General features: G+C 44.4%; 1 protein-coding gene across 1 annotated transcript in view; it reads right to left on the reverse strand.

Annotated features, from left to right (window-relative positions):
- LOC119434944 (centrosome-associated protein 350-like) overlaps nucleotides 1-17,402 on the reverse strand; it is a 194,607-nt gene that overhangs the window by 131,929 nt on the left and 45,276 nt on the right. Inside the window, exons 8-9 of the mRNA XM_049673160.1 lie at nucleotides 16,947-17,102; nucleotides 6,080-6,178 (exon numbers count right to left, since the gene is read on the reverse strand). Coding sequence (XP_049529117.1) covers nucleotides 6,080-6,178; nucleotides 16,947-17,102 — 255 coding nt within the window. The remainder of the gene's footprint in view (nucleotides 1-6,079; nucleotides 6,179-16,946; nucleotides 17,103-17,402) is intronic.

A 17,402-nucleotide genomic window follows, 5' to 3' on the forward strand; every position in this document is an offset into this window, starting at 1 on the left:
CCGAGCAACTAGGAAAGTGAAGAGCTATGTTCCAGTAAAAATTAGGGACTATGCTAGGGCTGATGACACTTCGATTCTTGATTTTTTGGAGATTCAATTTGATACTTTCAACAGTACCGCTGGTCTAAAAACAGAAGAAGAATTATGGCAAGAATTCAAATGTGGTATAAGTCATTGCATCGACAAATACGTTCCATCGCGGGTTAAAAAAACAAAGCAGACAAGTCCTTGGATCACTCGAGATATAATTCATATGAAAAGAAAAATTAAGAGATGGCGTAAAAGGAACACGTCGCCAGTGGTCTTGGCTAATCTAAAAACTGAACTCAAGCGTACTTTGGCTAAATCAAAACAAACATTCTTTGAAAAAAACCTCAGCGATTTCCTTAGGTCCTCACCACAAAAATTTTGGCGATATTTTAGCGACAGGAAAGAAATGGTTGACGAAATTTATGTTGGAAGCGACATTATAAGAGAAAAGGATAAAATAGCAAACAATCTTAACAATTTTTTCCAATCTGTATTTAACGTCCCAGAAACTACTGTGAGTATAGAAGAAGCTTTACATATTCCCCCTACTGCTCCAATGGAAACACTTGAAATCAACCAGCAAGGGATATGTCAGCAACTCCTCAAATTCGATAAGAAAGAAAATCGCGTGGGCCCGATAATATACCTGCTGTATTCCTCAAACGATACGCAGAATGGATGTCACATTATCTAACTATCATATTTCAAAAATCATATACAACTTGCTCACTGCCGCAAGACTGGCGCACCGCGTTCCTGATACCTGTATTTAAAGGAGGTAACCGAAGACAGGCAACAAATTACCATCCAGTGTCACTTACTTCAGTTACTTGCAAAGTCTTCGAACATATAATAGCAAAAAACATACTCAGGTTTCTAGATCAGAACAAATTACTATATCCTTATCAACATGGCTTCAGGACCGGGTTATCAACTGTTACACAGTTAATAGAAACAATTCACGACTTTGCAGGTGCAGTAGATATAAGACAACAGGTTGATGTGGTTTGCGTGGATTTTGCGAAAGCTTTTGATAAAGTGCCTCATGTCCAATTAATCTTCAAATTACATAATGCAGGAATAAATGAATGTGTAATAAAATGGATTGAAGCATATTTAACAAACCGTACGCAGGTAGTTAAACTGGATGACAATGTATCAGATTCAATAGCTGTACTCTCAGGAGTGCCCCAAGGCTCAGTATTGGGACCACTACTGTTTCTCCTTTATATCAATGACATCAGTAGCGTGGCAGAAGAGGGTGTTCAGGTTAAGCTCTTCGCAGACGACTGCTTAATTTACACCACAATTACTAAACTAGATGACCAGCTTAAAATTCAGAAATTTTGCAAAATTTAGATGATTGGTGTAGGAAATGGAAATTGGAAATATAATTATCCCAAATCTACATATACACACATCAGTAAAAAGAAAACTATCTATTCCTTTTCTTACAGCATTGCAGGACACTTGTTGGAGAATGCACACCAGTTCAAGTATTTAGGGGTAACAATAACACGAAATTTGACATGGAACCAACATATAGATAACGTCTGCATGACAGCCTATCAAAAGTTATACTTTCTGAAAAAAAAACTAGAACATGCATCGCGTAATGTAAAACTTATTGCATACGCCACCTTCATTAGGACGATACTAGAATATTCAGCCGTTGTTTGGAGCCCCCATCAAGTGACACTTAAGAGGAAGTTAGAAAGGATACAGAGACTGGCGGCACGTTTTATTTGTTCGACGTACCGAAGGAAGGAATCGGTCACGCTGATGTTACAGCGTTGCAACTTGGATCTTCTTGAGGTACGTCGAAAGAAATTTAGGCTGAAGGTACTTTATCAAATAATGCAGGATCAACTTAAGATTGATAAGCTCAGATATCTACATGCTCCAGGCAAAAGAAACCCGCGAACTAACCACGACTACGTCATAAAGCCCTACCAAACTAACAGTGATACATTTCGATACTCATTTTTCCCGGATGCGATAGAAATGTGGAACCAATTGCCAACGCTATTGTTAGCCTAAAAGATGTCACCGACATTGAAAATGCTGCTGAGGCGTATTTACGGGAGTTAACAATTTAGTTTGAAGTGCCAAGTGATATGTGCAACTTGATGTTCATTGTACGTATTTTGATAAATCACATAAGTGTGCTGAACAGTATTCAAGTGAACATCTTATTCACTGTGAATTGACAAGTGTTAAGAAACTTTGCGTACACTGACATTGTCCATATTTCATGTATGTAATTGTATTGTCCTCTCTGTTATGACCCTCTATGAGGGTTGACAGTATTAATAAATAAAAAAAATGGGAATCACTTATTAAGGGGGTATGTATTAACGAGGTTTTACCATACCATCTTTATTTCAGCTTGATCATCTACTACTGCAACAACATACATTAGCATTACTCACAGCCGTAAGCTTAAATACCTGAAAACAACCGGCTCTGACGAAGACTGGGCCCTGATTGAAATGCCGTGCCATCTTCCTTTTGTGCCATATTTTCACCAGATACAGAGAACTCGTTCGTCATTTTTGCTTATTTTATATATGTATAGACCAAACGCCATGCAGCAGTAAGCATTACAATTTGTGTGATACGCACCAATAAGACTATTTGCAAACTCTCACTTATTAACATTTAATTAACGACTTCAGGGGCATGTTGTAACTGCAGAATTGAAGTCAGCCAATACTCAAACCATAACCATTTGCTGTAAGCTCACTGCCTTGCAGAAGTTTCGAGAAATAAGTACTAAAATGAGCTGCTGTACAAGTTCATATTTCCTATATTTAGAAAAATGCAGTACAGCAAAATGTTAATCAGAACAGGAGTGCATTTCATGGCACAATTTCAGCCCATACTCCTCAACCTGGTGCTAGGGACACATTATGCTTTGTTACTGGTCGACTTCAATTCATATTACAGTTAAACCTCGATGTAACGAAGTCAGTAAAATCGGCAATTTGCTTCGTTATATCGAAATTTCGTTGTATTGACATTGGGACTTTTATGCAAATAAGCATAGTTTCTGCTCCATTTTTCTTGCACAAAAGGGAGCCGCAAAATTTTCAGAATTATCGGACGATCGAAAAAGCAAATTTCAATGAGAAAACAATTCATTTTGTTGAATTTGGGAGTCGGCGACACGATACGGTTTCATGCTACGTCGACGATATCTTCAAACGGTGGCATGAATTAAGCGAAGCCAGCCACGCTTTCACGTCCACTTCGCCCCTGCGGCTGATAGCATCACGCCCACTGGGACAACGCTACCATGAAAAGCACCAGCGGCACGGAGCGAATTCTTCATCTGCCTCTCGCTTCAATGGGTCTCCGAAACTACAGATTACGCAACCTCCAATACTAAACGCGTGGGAAGACAGCTTGCATGATGCCACGCCGTCTCGGCACGCCCACTCTTTGCATACGTGGCAAATTACCTCTAAAGCAGGGCAGAGTTCGTACAGGTTTCCATGCAAAAAATTCAAGGATATTCCAGGACTTTCCAGGACCTGTCACAGGTTTTTCAAGGACTCAAAGTCCCATCCAAAGCAGGATTTCTTTACTCTAACATTTCCAAAAACGACTAGTTTTATTGCACTTACAATAAATAAATGTATATCACACTTATAATAAAAATGTCTGGCCTCGATAACTTCTCAAGATCACAACACAAAATGAACGCTTACAACAGCGGCTGAGATTCCTTCAGTATAGGCTGGGTAAAGCTCACCAAAAATATTCAAAACATTTAGCATAGGGTTATTGCACTAAAATAAAAACAAATAAATGTATATCCCAATGATGTTAATAATGTCTAGCTTTGATCACTTTGCAAATCCACAACAATAGCAAAAAAAAAGTTCACAAATCACAATGAATGCTCCTAACACCTACTCTGACTTCTCCAGTATTAACTGGGCAAGTATACTGAATATTTCCAAACCATTCAGTGTAGTCTTGCTACACATTATATTATAACAAACAGATGTATATCGCAATTTTGTAAAACATGTCTTGATCATTTCTAAAGTCCGCAATATTAAAAGTTAACACAACAAACACTCACAACAGCTGCTCAGGCTTCTGGAGTATTAGCTGGATTGGTTCATCAAACATTTCCAAAACATTCAGCATAAGGTAATGTTATTGTACTTATATTATCATAAATAATATAACAAACCTCCACCCAAAGGCACTGAGCATCAATGGTAAAGTTGCTTCACTAGCTTCACCTCGCGCGCAAAAGTGAAAGTGGGACAAGGCAGACCGACGGGCGAGGAGTGAAACGAACGATAGGGTGAGGAAAGCAGCGTAAACACTGCCAGCCGAGCCAGCACCGAAGCGCGGCATGGGTCTCTCGCTCCATTCGCGGTTTGATGCGGTGAAGCCTTCTATTTTTGCCATGCAGTTCTGCAAAATGGAACCATGTGTGCTCGCGCCGGCGTACTGTTTCTGAAATGGGGAGTTTGTCAGATCGACGCCGATCTACCACAGAAAGGAGGTCGCAAGGTCGATATCGGAGGGCATTGCTCACAAAATTCAAGCACTTTCAAGGACGGAAAAAAATTCCAGGACTTTCAAGGGGCTTGAAAATGCACTTTTCAATTTCAAGGGTTTTCAAGGATTTCAAGGATCTGTACGCACCCTGCAGGGTGCGCGGCTGCGTATGCGCTCAGCCGCACTTACAGCCATGCGCAGCCACGACCGAGATACGCCAAAACTCGAGACGCGTGCCAACTTAACTCCGCCCTCTCGCACGTGCTTGATCGAGTTACCGCTAGCTTGCTCCCTTTCCCCTCTTTCCCTTTGCTCGCGCGGGAAAGCGACACTCGTGAAGCCACCATCTTTCATATCTCACCCTCGCACACTTTCACTCACACCCAAAGCACAAAGGCTGCAAGGATCTTAGGATCTTATCGCACTAATTTATACAGAACATGATGCATCGCCACTTTGGCGGTCGCTCTTGCCGTGTGGCTCGCAATTTGAGAGGTGCGTTAGCAAACAGCCGTTTATAATTCAATCTTTGATCATCTGCGTCCACGGAAGTTCTCATTTATTGTCTCGGTATTCCGTTGTGACGGCAGTGAAATTTCGTTATACTGAAATAGCGTATAAACACACTGTTATATTGAGGTTCTAAATACATGGTGTTTTATGGAAGAGATGTTATAAAAAGTTAAATAGTTTGTTATATCGAGAATTTCATTATATTGAAGTTTAACTGTACAACATGACTTCTAAAGTCCTTATTAGCAAATAAATTTGCATAATTTTACTACTTATCAAACTTTTAATTATTGCACACATTCTGGTCTGTTGCTGCACGAAGCTTGGTCAGCAAAATCGGTCTTGTCTCGACTTTTCTCTTTTTAATAATCACAGAGAGTTGTCTCAAACACATGGCACTATATCATGGCCACAAACACATGGCACTATATCATGGCCACATAACTATGACAAGTTATTTCCAACTGTTTTCTTGAAACATTTCAGTACATTACCATTATAACATAAAATCCAATCCAATCTCACAATTTGTTTTTGGGATCTTGAACTGCTTTTCCTTTGACACTTTCCCTTAGTCTCAAACTCAGAGGAACGTAAGCATGAAACATGCCTCACAAAGGAAAAACTTTAAGACATGAATGAAACCATATCAGGCACGAAGAAAAGTAATAAAGAACACTTCACTTGAAATCACCTGATAACCATAAGTGTCACTGGTGAGGTTACGCACATCAGCTATAGCCAGAGTCAGCTTCTACAGTGCATACTGCAACCTTTCCAATAAGGTCTTACCAACAAGTGGTCATCACAGTATGGCACTGAAGTAGGGAACGCTACATGACCACACTGTTTCCAGAAGTCTTGGCTAAGAGGCTATGCTGCATACACACCATCATCAAGCATCTATAACTTGACAATAAACTTCATTACTTGGTGAACAGCATAAATTTGGTATATGCCATTTCCTTCGTAAAACACAGTATCTTCAGCATACTTCAGTCACAGCACTTACCTGAAACTGTTGCTGTTTTCACCGATGAAGCAGGTGGGTAGGGGCCATGTATCCTCAAGGCTAAATTCCTGCCCTTCTTCCAACTGGTCGGTGTGATTACTGCATGTGCAATAAATTGGCAATAAGTGAAATGTAAATGAGAACACACATGCACAATACACTGCATTTCTCATGCCCAATTCCTTGAAAGTGCAATGTGCGATTGCTAAACATTCTCCAGCCTAGAACTCAGCATCTAAAATTAAATCATGCCAGTGTTGCAAATGCTGCAAATGTGAAAACAGATACATATTCTATTTATTTTATCTCCTTTCATATTGTCTTCTGGCATCGAAGTACTTCCCAGAACAAGTCCCTTCAAGTCAAAAAAGGAATGGGCGGGGGGGAGTGAAATTACTACTACACTCAGTTACGCTTTTTAGTAATAAAAGCAAAAATAAACTACAACGGGACTTCATTTTAAAGTGAGATGTAACAAATGAACAAAATATATGTTTGTCAACAAAACTAGCCTTTTTCTCGCCGCACAAACAAGGGTATTCATGCAATCAGGTCCTCTCAAGGATGATCATCGTTAACCCTTTCAGTGTCACTGATGCACCAGAATGCTTTTACGTTTCTGTTCTCCCATGTCACTGATGTCAGATAAGAATGCGAGGACCATAGAGTTTCATACAATAATTACTAGAGGGAACTCTGGCACTAGTGTCTACGGGAGCTGCGACTGTGCATGTTCGCAGCATCTTCTGCACTTCGAAAAGTATAGATTGCTCGGAAATTTATGACAATGAAGGCATATAAAGTGTAAAAAACGAAGCCACAAGCACGTCTGAATCCACAAGTACAAAGATCAGACAAATCCATGTACTACACATCATTCCCATGGTGGCTGAATGATTGTAGCGCCAGAGTTGCCTCTAGTAATCATTGTAGGACACTCTATGGCGAGGACCATAACATAAAAGCATTTGCCATTACCCATGTCATTGCCTCCCTTTTGCATAACCAAAAATAAACCACTGTGTGTATTTTAATTTCAGAGAAAAAAACCAAACCTGGAAGTGCGTTTCCTCGAAGGAAAAAAAAAAAAAAAACACTAAAAGGGTTAACAGGGCAGCTAAAAGCAGTGATGGAAGTATTTTGGCAACATTGACATTTTTGACAAACAGCTTCAAAAAATGCAAGTATTGTGGATACAAATGGTACAAACTACTACTTCTCAAGGGTAGGTGCAGTTCTGAGTGATGTGTGCTGTTTAAGGGCCAGCTATGGCCAAAGAGCGCCATGACATATGGTAATGAATTGATATATTATGAATGAAATGACCAAATGAATTGCAAATGGTAGATACAGTAAAAGCTCGATGATACGATCACGGCTAATACGAATTTCCGGATGATACGAATTTTTCTGTGGTCCCGGCCGAGCCCCATTACTTTGCAACGTACTAGAGAACGGTTGTTACGAATCGATTTTCAGCCTGCGTCGGTTGATACGAATAAACGCCGCCCCACCGACGGCCGCGAAAGAGAACAGCGCGCAGTCACGCGCTTTCTCTCCTCTTTTGGTGCGGAGGCGTGGCTCCGGACAGCGCGGACTCCGCGACTGGGCGCGAAGAGTTTGAAGCGGTGGCGCTTCAAGAAATAAATGCTTTTTACGTACATGTGCCTGAGTGAGTTCACCTCTGACTCTTTAATTTAGCTACAGTCGAATCTCGTTAATTCGAACACGCTTATTTAGAACATACCGCGCACCGACAATGCTCTTAGCAGCGCGCCACATAACGCGGCGGCGCCTCCGACCGGCATTGCTCCGACACCGCCGTAGAGCAAAAGCTCAGGAGAGACCCCTCAATGCCGCGCGCGAAGGAACAGAAAAAAAAAAGGGAGGGCGAGGGGAGCCACCGAAGCGGCGGAGTTGACGCGGCCAAATCCGCTTCCCAGCCGCCCTCCTCCTTCACCTTCGACGGTCTCCGCGCGCACCCGCGTGCCGGCGCCGCCCGCTCGCTCCCTGAAGCTTCGTTTTCTGTCGTTATCTGGAAGCGACCGTTAGCCGGCGTGGGCAGTTTCGTGGCCCGCGCTTGCGCGCCGCGATATTTCACGACTCGCACCGTTCGTGCATCGTGCTATGGTGCACGAATACTTCAAAAATACGTCCTTTTATTTCGAACAAATTTTCGGGCCCCTTCGATTCGAATTATCGAGATTCGACAGTAGTTTTCATTGTGTTTCGATGATACGAATTTCGGCTAATAGGAATATTTTTCGTGACCCCGTGAGATTCGTATCATACTGTATAATGTGGATGCAATGAGGCCTAAAACGGGTCACTGTAAACTGCACAAAATATATAAGCATCAAAATAATGACAATGACTCATGATGTGAGCTGAGCATAAAAGTTTCACTACAAAAAAGTAATATAGTTTATTGTGTATAAGCACTACTGCCTCCACAGTGCTCTTGAATTTAAGGGCCGAGAGGCACGTGCTGTAAATACTTATGTCCCTACAGCTACAGCGTCGAAGGTGAGGCTGTGCTACACATGACCGGGACAAATTATTTCCTTTTAAAGCTAAAAACCTTTTAAAAAGCTAAAAACTGTTTTCAAGTTAAAAAGCGGTTCGTGACTAAGAAAAAAATGCTGAGTGAAGTGGAATATGCTGATACACAGAATGAAAGTACTTTTTATGCTCAGCTTCTATTTCCCTGCATTGGGCGAGGACATAGAGAACTGTAAAGTTGTCGCCACATCTTCAACGTGACGGAGGATCAATTCCATTCAGTAGGTAAGAGTGGGTGCCGAAGGTATGACCTATTTTTGATCGACAAAGGAGCACTTCCTTGTATTGTGCTGTTTTCTCCGATATCCAGTATCCTAATTTAGGTTTCATCAAGTGTAGTTTATTGGATACCTGGGTATCCCACTGTTTCTGCCAGTGCTTCTTCAGCTTATGTCGTAAGTATGGTTTAAAGGGTGCACGTCTGAGTGAGAAGAAACATAAAAGAACACGGAATTTCATACCCACATTATTCAGTGCAGCCATAACACTTAGCACTGCCTGGCGATAGTAACAATGTCACTCGAGAACCCAGGTTTCAAAACAAAACTTTGTTCAGATCTTTCACCTGTTTTCATGGTAGGCGGCCAGACTTCCCTCTAACATTCCCCACAACCCAGTTGTGGGACACATTCATCACCAAACGACAATAGCTCTTTGAAATGTGCATGCTGTGGCATGAGAACTTTGCAGCGTCAAAGTTTAGATGCTGTGATTGGCGGCACTGTATTGCATTTCTCCTGCACCTGGGCTGACGGTTGCAAGCCTTGTTAGTTACTGAAGTACGCTGCACGCCTCTTGTCGAGGTACGTCGTTTTAAATTTCCGGCTCACAACAGCTTCGCTTATACTGATTCCCAATGTGCATGGGATCTGCATGATTTCAAAGGTGTCCACAACCACCCCTCGGGCTTGGTGAACAAACACAGTCAGCGGATAGCATACGTCGCTGTGAACACCGAAGTCAAATTTTGCAGTCGTGTGTGGTGCGTGAAGCTCACAAGCGGAATGCAAAGTCACATATTTCTCAAACACAGCTTTTCAAACAAGGCCTTCTTCTCACTCACTTTGAAGCCGCCGGTGGCTTGCATATGTCATCATATGCAAGGTTTCCATGGACGGCTGCTATCCGCTGACAGCTGACATCAATCAAGAAGAGTGTTTGGATCAGTCCGCTTCTTCCTACTGTTACTGTGCACATTTATTGATGGTGTTTAATAAACAGGCTGAAGCAAGTAAAAATCTGCTTTCGAAATTTTGATAAGAATTACACACTTTAGAAAGAAGCCGACTGTCATGTGCTCACGCTTGGCCACGGCCGCCCACGTAAGAATTAAACTTTGGTCACCCTGCATATCGGTGTCATAGCCGTTGGGTCTCACTAATTTCTAATAGTTTTGAAGACTCAACTAGTCTCGAACCACGCGCAACTTGAGGTCAGACAACACATACGCTTGTCAGCGCACGCTCACTTCTGGCCGTTCCTAGATAGACGCCTTGAGAGACATTGCTTCATACTGAGCTATTGACAGTACTTCAAAATTCGCAATTTGGATGTGACTACTATCCGTTGGTCAAGTTGGTACAGGACAAAACCGGTCCGCACCACGTTGCACGGCTAGGTTGGAGCACATGGGCGCGTGCACGCACTCAAGCCCCATCTTGCCCAAAGCAAGCGCTGCGCATATGCACTACAGCTGCATGCAGCTGCGGTCTGCTACATAGAGCAGATACCGCAGCTGCCGCTGGGTGCCGCGATGAGCCCGCTTGCTGAGCATCTGAGCGCACTGCGGCTCGATGAGAACAGGCGCTATTGGCTCGTTTGGCACGTCGTAGGCGTCAAAATCTGAAATAGTGGCGTCTACGTGAACATCCAAAATCAAATTTGAACTGCGTGCCACAGTGACATTCAGTAGGCAGAGCGTTGTGAGCACGCCCCACTACACCGTAGCCTTCACAGTGCAAGGCATTGAAGAAGGAGTGGGAGCACTGCAAAGAGGATCACAGGCTATCTTTGATTGCTGATAACTCCACTTCTGCTCAATGCATTAAGTACTTTTTCTGCAAAGTAATTCTGAAATAGTCTCGTTTAACTTCAAACGCAGTTCTCAACTTCGATAAAAAGTGCCTCAGGGATCTTTAGAGCAAATGTTCGGGTATCTGGCCTCCATGACGTAAACAAGTGGAAAAGAAAGTGCAGGTGCGCAGCCACAACGTTGTGATGCCATCATTATCACGCTGTCATCATGCCGTCGTCATCATCATGCTGCCATAATTTAGTTATTGTCATGCCATCTTGGTCATCCTAATGAAACCGTTGTCATGGCGCTATTGTTGTTGCCATTGAAATATAATGAAACTTTATGCTGCCATCATCAAACACCATTATCAAAATCAGATGTATACTTTGAAAGTATTGCTAGAGTGTCCATTTGATTTCTGTGGTCCACATTAGTTTTCTTACTTTGACTATCACCTCTGATGGTTCCTGCAACAATTTTTTTTGATCTAGAGCCTGATTAAATTATAGGGTTTTACGTGCCAAAACCACAATATGATTATGAGGCACGCCGTAGTGGGGACTTCGGAATAATTTGGACCCCCTGGGGTTCTTTAACGTGCACCTAAATCTAAGTACACGGGTGTTTTCGCATTTCGCCCCCATCGAAATGCAGCCACCGTGGCCGGGATTCAATCCAGCGACCTTGTGCTTAGCAGTCCAACATCGTAGCCACTAAAAAATCACGGCAGATGAGGCCTGGTAAATAATTATTTGTACAACAGACAGATAGGCAAGTGGATGTAATAGATGGGTGATACGAGCATCCCCTCTGAAATGGGGTGGTGACAAATTCCACCAAGCTTCTTTTTGCTTTTCCAGTGTCTTCTTTAGGCCATTGGTCATGGCCATTGACATCTACAGGGTGTTTCAGCCAACACTTCCAAATTATTTTTTTCAGGTTGCCTGTGGCACTGATTAAGTTTTTAACTAATTACCTTATGGCACATACTGCGATTTACAAATTCTAGCGGTTGATACTGCAAGGCATATCCATTTGAAAATAATTGTGTGGATGACACCATTTACGAGATATGCGTCGTCAAACTTGCAGTAAAAGTGCACTGTTGTTCCAGTTACTTTCTTAACAACACGTCATTTTATGCATTAAAGCACAAAAGTAACTGGACCGGCAATGCACTTCTATGCAAAGTTTGGGAATTAATATTTTGAAACTGGTGTCATCCTGAGCATTCATTCCAGTGCCTTGTGAACTTCCCAGCTAGAATTTGTAAATTGCAATATGGCATAAGGTGATTATATAAAGAAGCCCAGGTGGTCAAAATTAATCCAGGACCCTGAGGCCACTATGGCGTGCCTCATAATCAGAACTGGTTTTTGCACGTAAAACCTCAGAAAAAAGAAGGTGATTAATTCAAAGCTGAATTAGTGATTTTCTGTTACTTATTTAATTATGCATTTCAATTTTTTGTGCAAGTAATGTCCACCTCTTTGAGTAGACCAGCTCATGGACTAGAATTGTGCTATCTACTACAGGCAATTTTTAAGAATTTTTGAAAGTGTTCACTTCAACACCTGGTATAATAAGTTCCACACATTAAGCTAAATTTGTATAAAATGTAATGTTCCTTTCGTTGTGCGTTCTCCTTTCCTTTAGGCAACTAATCTTCCAGCTGTCAATTACTAGTCTCAGCCATAGACGTGTACACATTTTAACTGCTGTCCTTAATATGCAAGGCTTCAGGCCAGCAAACTACATCCATATTTAACTCTGGATGGTTAATGCTACATAAGCACCTTTAACTGGATATATGACAGTACACGTCTTCTGGACAATGTCATCAATAGATGCAAAATGGAAACATATGCTTAGCCAAGCTCGGTGCATCCTTTAGGGCAGAATGGTAGAAATAGTGTCAATCAGACAGTCTTTTCTACAGTAGTGAAAAGTTTTTGGGTGGCTTGGAATTCCTGTAGTACATAAATACATATTTCCATGTTTCACTTTTATTAAAATGCCACTGCACAGAATCACAAATCATGACATAGTGCAGACACTAGAACAAGAGAATCAAGCTGGATGACAAGTACCGACTATGTTGTTGGTCCATAGTCGGAACTTGTGTCTTCCCATTTGTCTCTGCTGTTGTCTGCGCTGCTTCAAGATGCTACATATCAGTAGCTAATACAGTTAAACCTGCTTATAACGAACCTCCATATAACGAATTCCTGGATATAATGAAGTTTTTTGATTCGCCGCCGTTACTCCATAGAAGCACATGTATTTGAGACCTCTACGTAACGAAGTGGCAGCGGGAGACCCCCTCGATATAACGAATTTCCCCCTCCGACCACCTAGGGATTTCGCCCCAAATTTTGACATTTTTGCGCGAGCAGCAACCGGAAGCACCTTCTCCGCCGCGATGGAATGCGAAGCGAGCGCACGTGTGCGTGCGTGCGTGTGCGAGGCGGCCCTGCATCCCTCGACCCGGCGATCTTGCCGCCGCGGGCGTGACCTTTCCCCCTCCCTTCATTCAAATCTGATCCTGCCGCTTGCTGCAGGTGGCCTAGCCCGCCAAGCCGGCACTCTCCTTTTCCAGCTGATGTCCGACGCGCTGGTACATAAAGCCCCTATACAGGGTGTTTCATTTTAGCTGCACCAAATCTTTAAAAATAGCCTGTGGCAGATAGCACAATTATAATCCTTGATCTAAACTATGCGATGAGGCGGCCATTACTTCTACGAGAAATAAAAACGCCTAATTGAGTAATTAGCACAATTACGCTAATTAACTTTTTTAATTAATGATTTTACGGCACATCTTTCAATCTACGAATTATAGCCGCTGAGTTCGCAAGGCGTATCCACTTGGAACGAATTCTCAGGACTGAACCAGTTTCGAGATAATTTTCAAAGTGTCCGACGAAATGCATGGGCGTTCCAGTTAACTTTGTGCTTCAATGCATAAAACAGCGTTTTCCTCAAAAAGTTAACTGGAACGCCCATACATTTCGTCGGACACGTTAAAAATTAATTTCTCGAAACTGGTTCAGTCCTGAGAATTCGTTCCAAGTGGATACGCTTTGCGAACTCAGCGGCTATAATTCGTAGATTGAAAGATCTGCCTTAAAATCATTAATTAAAAAGTTAACTAGCGTAATTATGCTAATTACTCAATTAGGCGTTTTGATTTCTCGTGGAAGTAATGGCCGCCTCATCGAGTAGTTTAGATCAAGGTTTATAATTGTGCGATCTGCCACAGGCAATTTTTAAAAATTTGGTGCAGCTAAAATGAAACACCCTGTATATAAAAAGTAGCGTCATCCACTTCCCTCTTCCTCCGTTCCACTATCGCGCTCGGCGCGACCAGCGCGATCGAGGCGCGATATCGACAGTGGCGCCGCCTGCGTCGGGCCTGCCGTGGCAGACGACAGCTAACGCGCTACCAGCGGAAATCCGAGGAAAACTTCGATCGCGCCCTGCGGAGAAGTTTTTGAGGCGCGATTTTGCTTCGTCAGTCAGTAACTGGCCTTAATAATGCCGTTTTGGAAGTAGCAACGCAACGATGCGAGACGGCGCAAATATCAAGTGAGCAGCAAGCGTTTGCGCACGCCGGATGGTAAACAAAAAAAAAAAAAAAAGCATTTTGCCCTCGCCTTGTCGGTTGCGGCAACTTAAGGCGCAGCAGCATGCCATCACAACGAAGTTCTTGTCCATAACACGTTTGATCCGTTTGTGCGTACAGCACTTTCGTCGCACAGGCCCGACAATGGCAGTCGGAGCGCGCTGGAAAGAAAAAAATATACAAAAGCGCAACGTGCGCTTCCACGTGACACTGATTGGCCAATGGGGGAGCGGAGGAGGCTGGGGCGACAGGAGGCGGCAAGATCTAAGAATGGCGCTACTTTTTATATATAGGGGCTTTACTGGTACACGCTGTGGCACATCAGACTCGATGAGCGCGGACACGCGCTGTCACACGCTGGCGGCGTGTGGAAGCGCCGCTGGAGAAGCGAGCGAAGTGACCGTGCTGTTGTCTATCGCTTCAACGCAAACTGAGCGCCGAGAACACACAGCACGCAGAAAGCTACGAGCCGCCGACGCACCTACATTGCTAGACTCTGCCCCAACGCAGATCGCTTTCAAGATACGGCCTGCGCGACCGCGCGCCGCCCCGCTATCCCTCCCCCCGTCGCTCCCTCGCCGGTGCCTCGAGCGCAACGGCAGAAGGCGCGCTTCCTCCCTGCTTTTCTTGCGCGCGCGAGATTTAGACCCGGTCGTCGGCTCCCCTCGCACGTTTTCACTCGCACATACAGCATACGGCGCGCGGCGACTGCGTTATCGCCCTTGGACTTTATGCCCGGGTACGGCCACGCTAGCGGAAAAAACACGCAGAAAAAACGCACGTCAGAAACGCGCGGCAACGCGTCATGAAAAGCGGCAGGAATCGGGGGTCTTGCGGCGTGCCGCGCGAAATGGGTTCTGCGGCAAATGCCGTGTGCCGCGAGATGAAGAACCAATCAAGAGCGACGAGGCTGACGTCACGGAGCCATCACAACCGGAACGCCGCCGGCCCGCGCCGGGTTTTCAATCGACGATCGTCGTCTCTCGCATGAAACAACGAGCGCTCGCGGTGTTGCTGGCCCGTTCGGAGAGCGCGGGAGATCTTATCGCGCTGCCGCGCGGCGAGACACGCGTGCCACGGTGGCCTCGCGGCAATTTGCCGCTCGCTGCATGACGCGCGCGTTTTTTGCCGCTAGCGTGGCCGTACCCTTATATACGGAATATCTATGAGCCAAAACCAATTTTAAGGCCACAACGCGTCATGGACACCATCTTTACATAGCAAATACGGATCTCAAGGGCCATACTTTTGCTGGCGGAAACCGAAAATACGTCATAGTTGTCGCCCCCGGCACTTTGGGCGGCCAATGCCATCGTCAAGCCACCAAGCCAAGCGACATGAAAAGTCAAAATGGCCGCTCGGGCCGGCGCGGGGTGGCGGTTCGCAACGTATGATGCGGGAACGGTCCCACAGTTGCGACGCAACAGCGGGGTTACCAATGTATTGGGTTCTATGGGAGCTATGCCGGGACAGGCAGAAAAAATGTCGCAGTTTCGCCCGAAAGGCGAAGCATCGATTGCGATAGCAAATTAGTAGAGGGCAATTTGGAGTAGGGATAGTAGTTTTATCGGCTGCATAAACTTGTACACATTGGCTTACAAACTGAATTAACAATCGTGCTGTCAGCGCGCATAAGCAAACATGAATAGATCACACTGAATGACCGCAGCCAACGACTGTCAAAACGCTGGCAGCAAGCGCAGGTTCGCGCGGTCTATCGCTTCAACGGAAACTGAGCTGCGAATGCACAGAGCATACAGAGGTCAGAGCCGTGTGGAGATAAGAGACGGTGCGGGCGACCGGCACCGCCGGGCAAAGGAGAAGTTGTTGGCAGAGGAGAAGCTGCCCCCCCCCCCCCCCCCCTCTTCCCGTTTCTTGCTTTCGCGTGGGAGATTGAGTGTCAAGATACGCCTTTGGTGCCGGAGCACAGCGCCGCCCCGCCTCCCTCCCTCCCATACCCCCACAGCCTTTCGGGCGACGGTTGCGTTTACTTTGCTTTCCACCGTGCGTTCACTCTCCGTGATAGCGCGCGTCCCCCGCGCTCTTTCGCTCGCGCATACGGCGCGCGGCGACGATTTTATCGCCCTTGAAATCTATACGGAACCTCACGGCGACGGCAGAAATCCGGTTGAAGTGTCCATATAATTGCTATCGCAATAAAACGACGTAACAGCCGGGAAACCGCAGCACCCGGGAACATAACAGCGGGGTTCTACTGTAACACTATACGACGCTACGACGTACGCCATCGTGACGCTCGCTCTTCGTTTCCGATGCCTCGCGCTTGTGCGAAACGACACACGTCCACAAATCCAGTACCTGGTGTGACATTCTAAGGATGAGTGCTTTGACGAAAACGGAAAACGGGTGCGTGTTACAATTGAGGGCGCGTTAGAATCGAGTAAATACGGTAAGCGTTTTTTTCCCCGAATTTCCGTGCCGAACCTGCATACAACGAAATCCTTTTATAACGAAGTTTTTCGAGAATTTGTCAATTTCGTTATATCCAGGTTTAACTGTAGTCATTGTAAGAAATTCAGCTTATGTAAATATACTAGCTTGTTTTAAAAAAAACTGTGTAAACAAATTTTCAGTTTTCTATTGTGCTCATACTTTCAAGCATTTGTGCACACTTCAGCAACTATGTTTTCATATGCTCTAACCTGATGGTTTCACAGGATGGGCCTCAGCACTGGTCTTTTCCTCAGTCTCATGACATCCATGCTGAATTGCTCCTGTGGATTGAGCATCTGGCTTATTTCTTTCAACGGCTGCGAACGGTAGCTCAGCAGTACCTTCTGGCTTGTGCATTTTGCTTGCTGGAAGTGAAAAAGAAGTAGGTATACATTTCATGCATTTAAACTAGGGTTTGCAAACATATTGTTACGAGTCACTTCCAGGAAACAGTTCACTCCTTTGCCGCACTGCAGTGCCACAATAGAATTACAGTCCTAAACTAAACTGATGAATAGCGTGGTATTCGTTGTTGATTCAAAAAGTTGAAAATTGTCTACAAGGGATACAAGTGAAGCCGCTAGCATAAATATGACTGTAGGGAGATCTTTTTTTCAAGTGAAAAGTGCACTATGCTCCAAGTGGAATACTTGGCTCCAAATGCC

This window comes from Dermacentor silvarum, chromosome 1 (genome assembly GCF_013339745.2).
Source record: "Dermacentor silvarum isolate Dsil-2018 chromosome 1, BIME_Dsil_1.4, whole genome shotgun sequence".
Lineage (NCBI taxonomy): Eukaryota > Metazoa > Arthropoda > Arachnida > Ixodida > Ixodidae > Dermacentor > Dermacentor silvarum.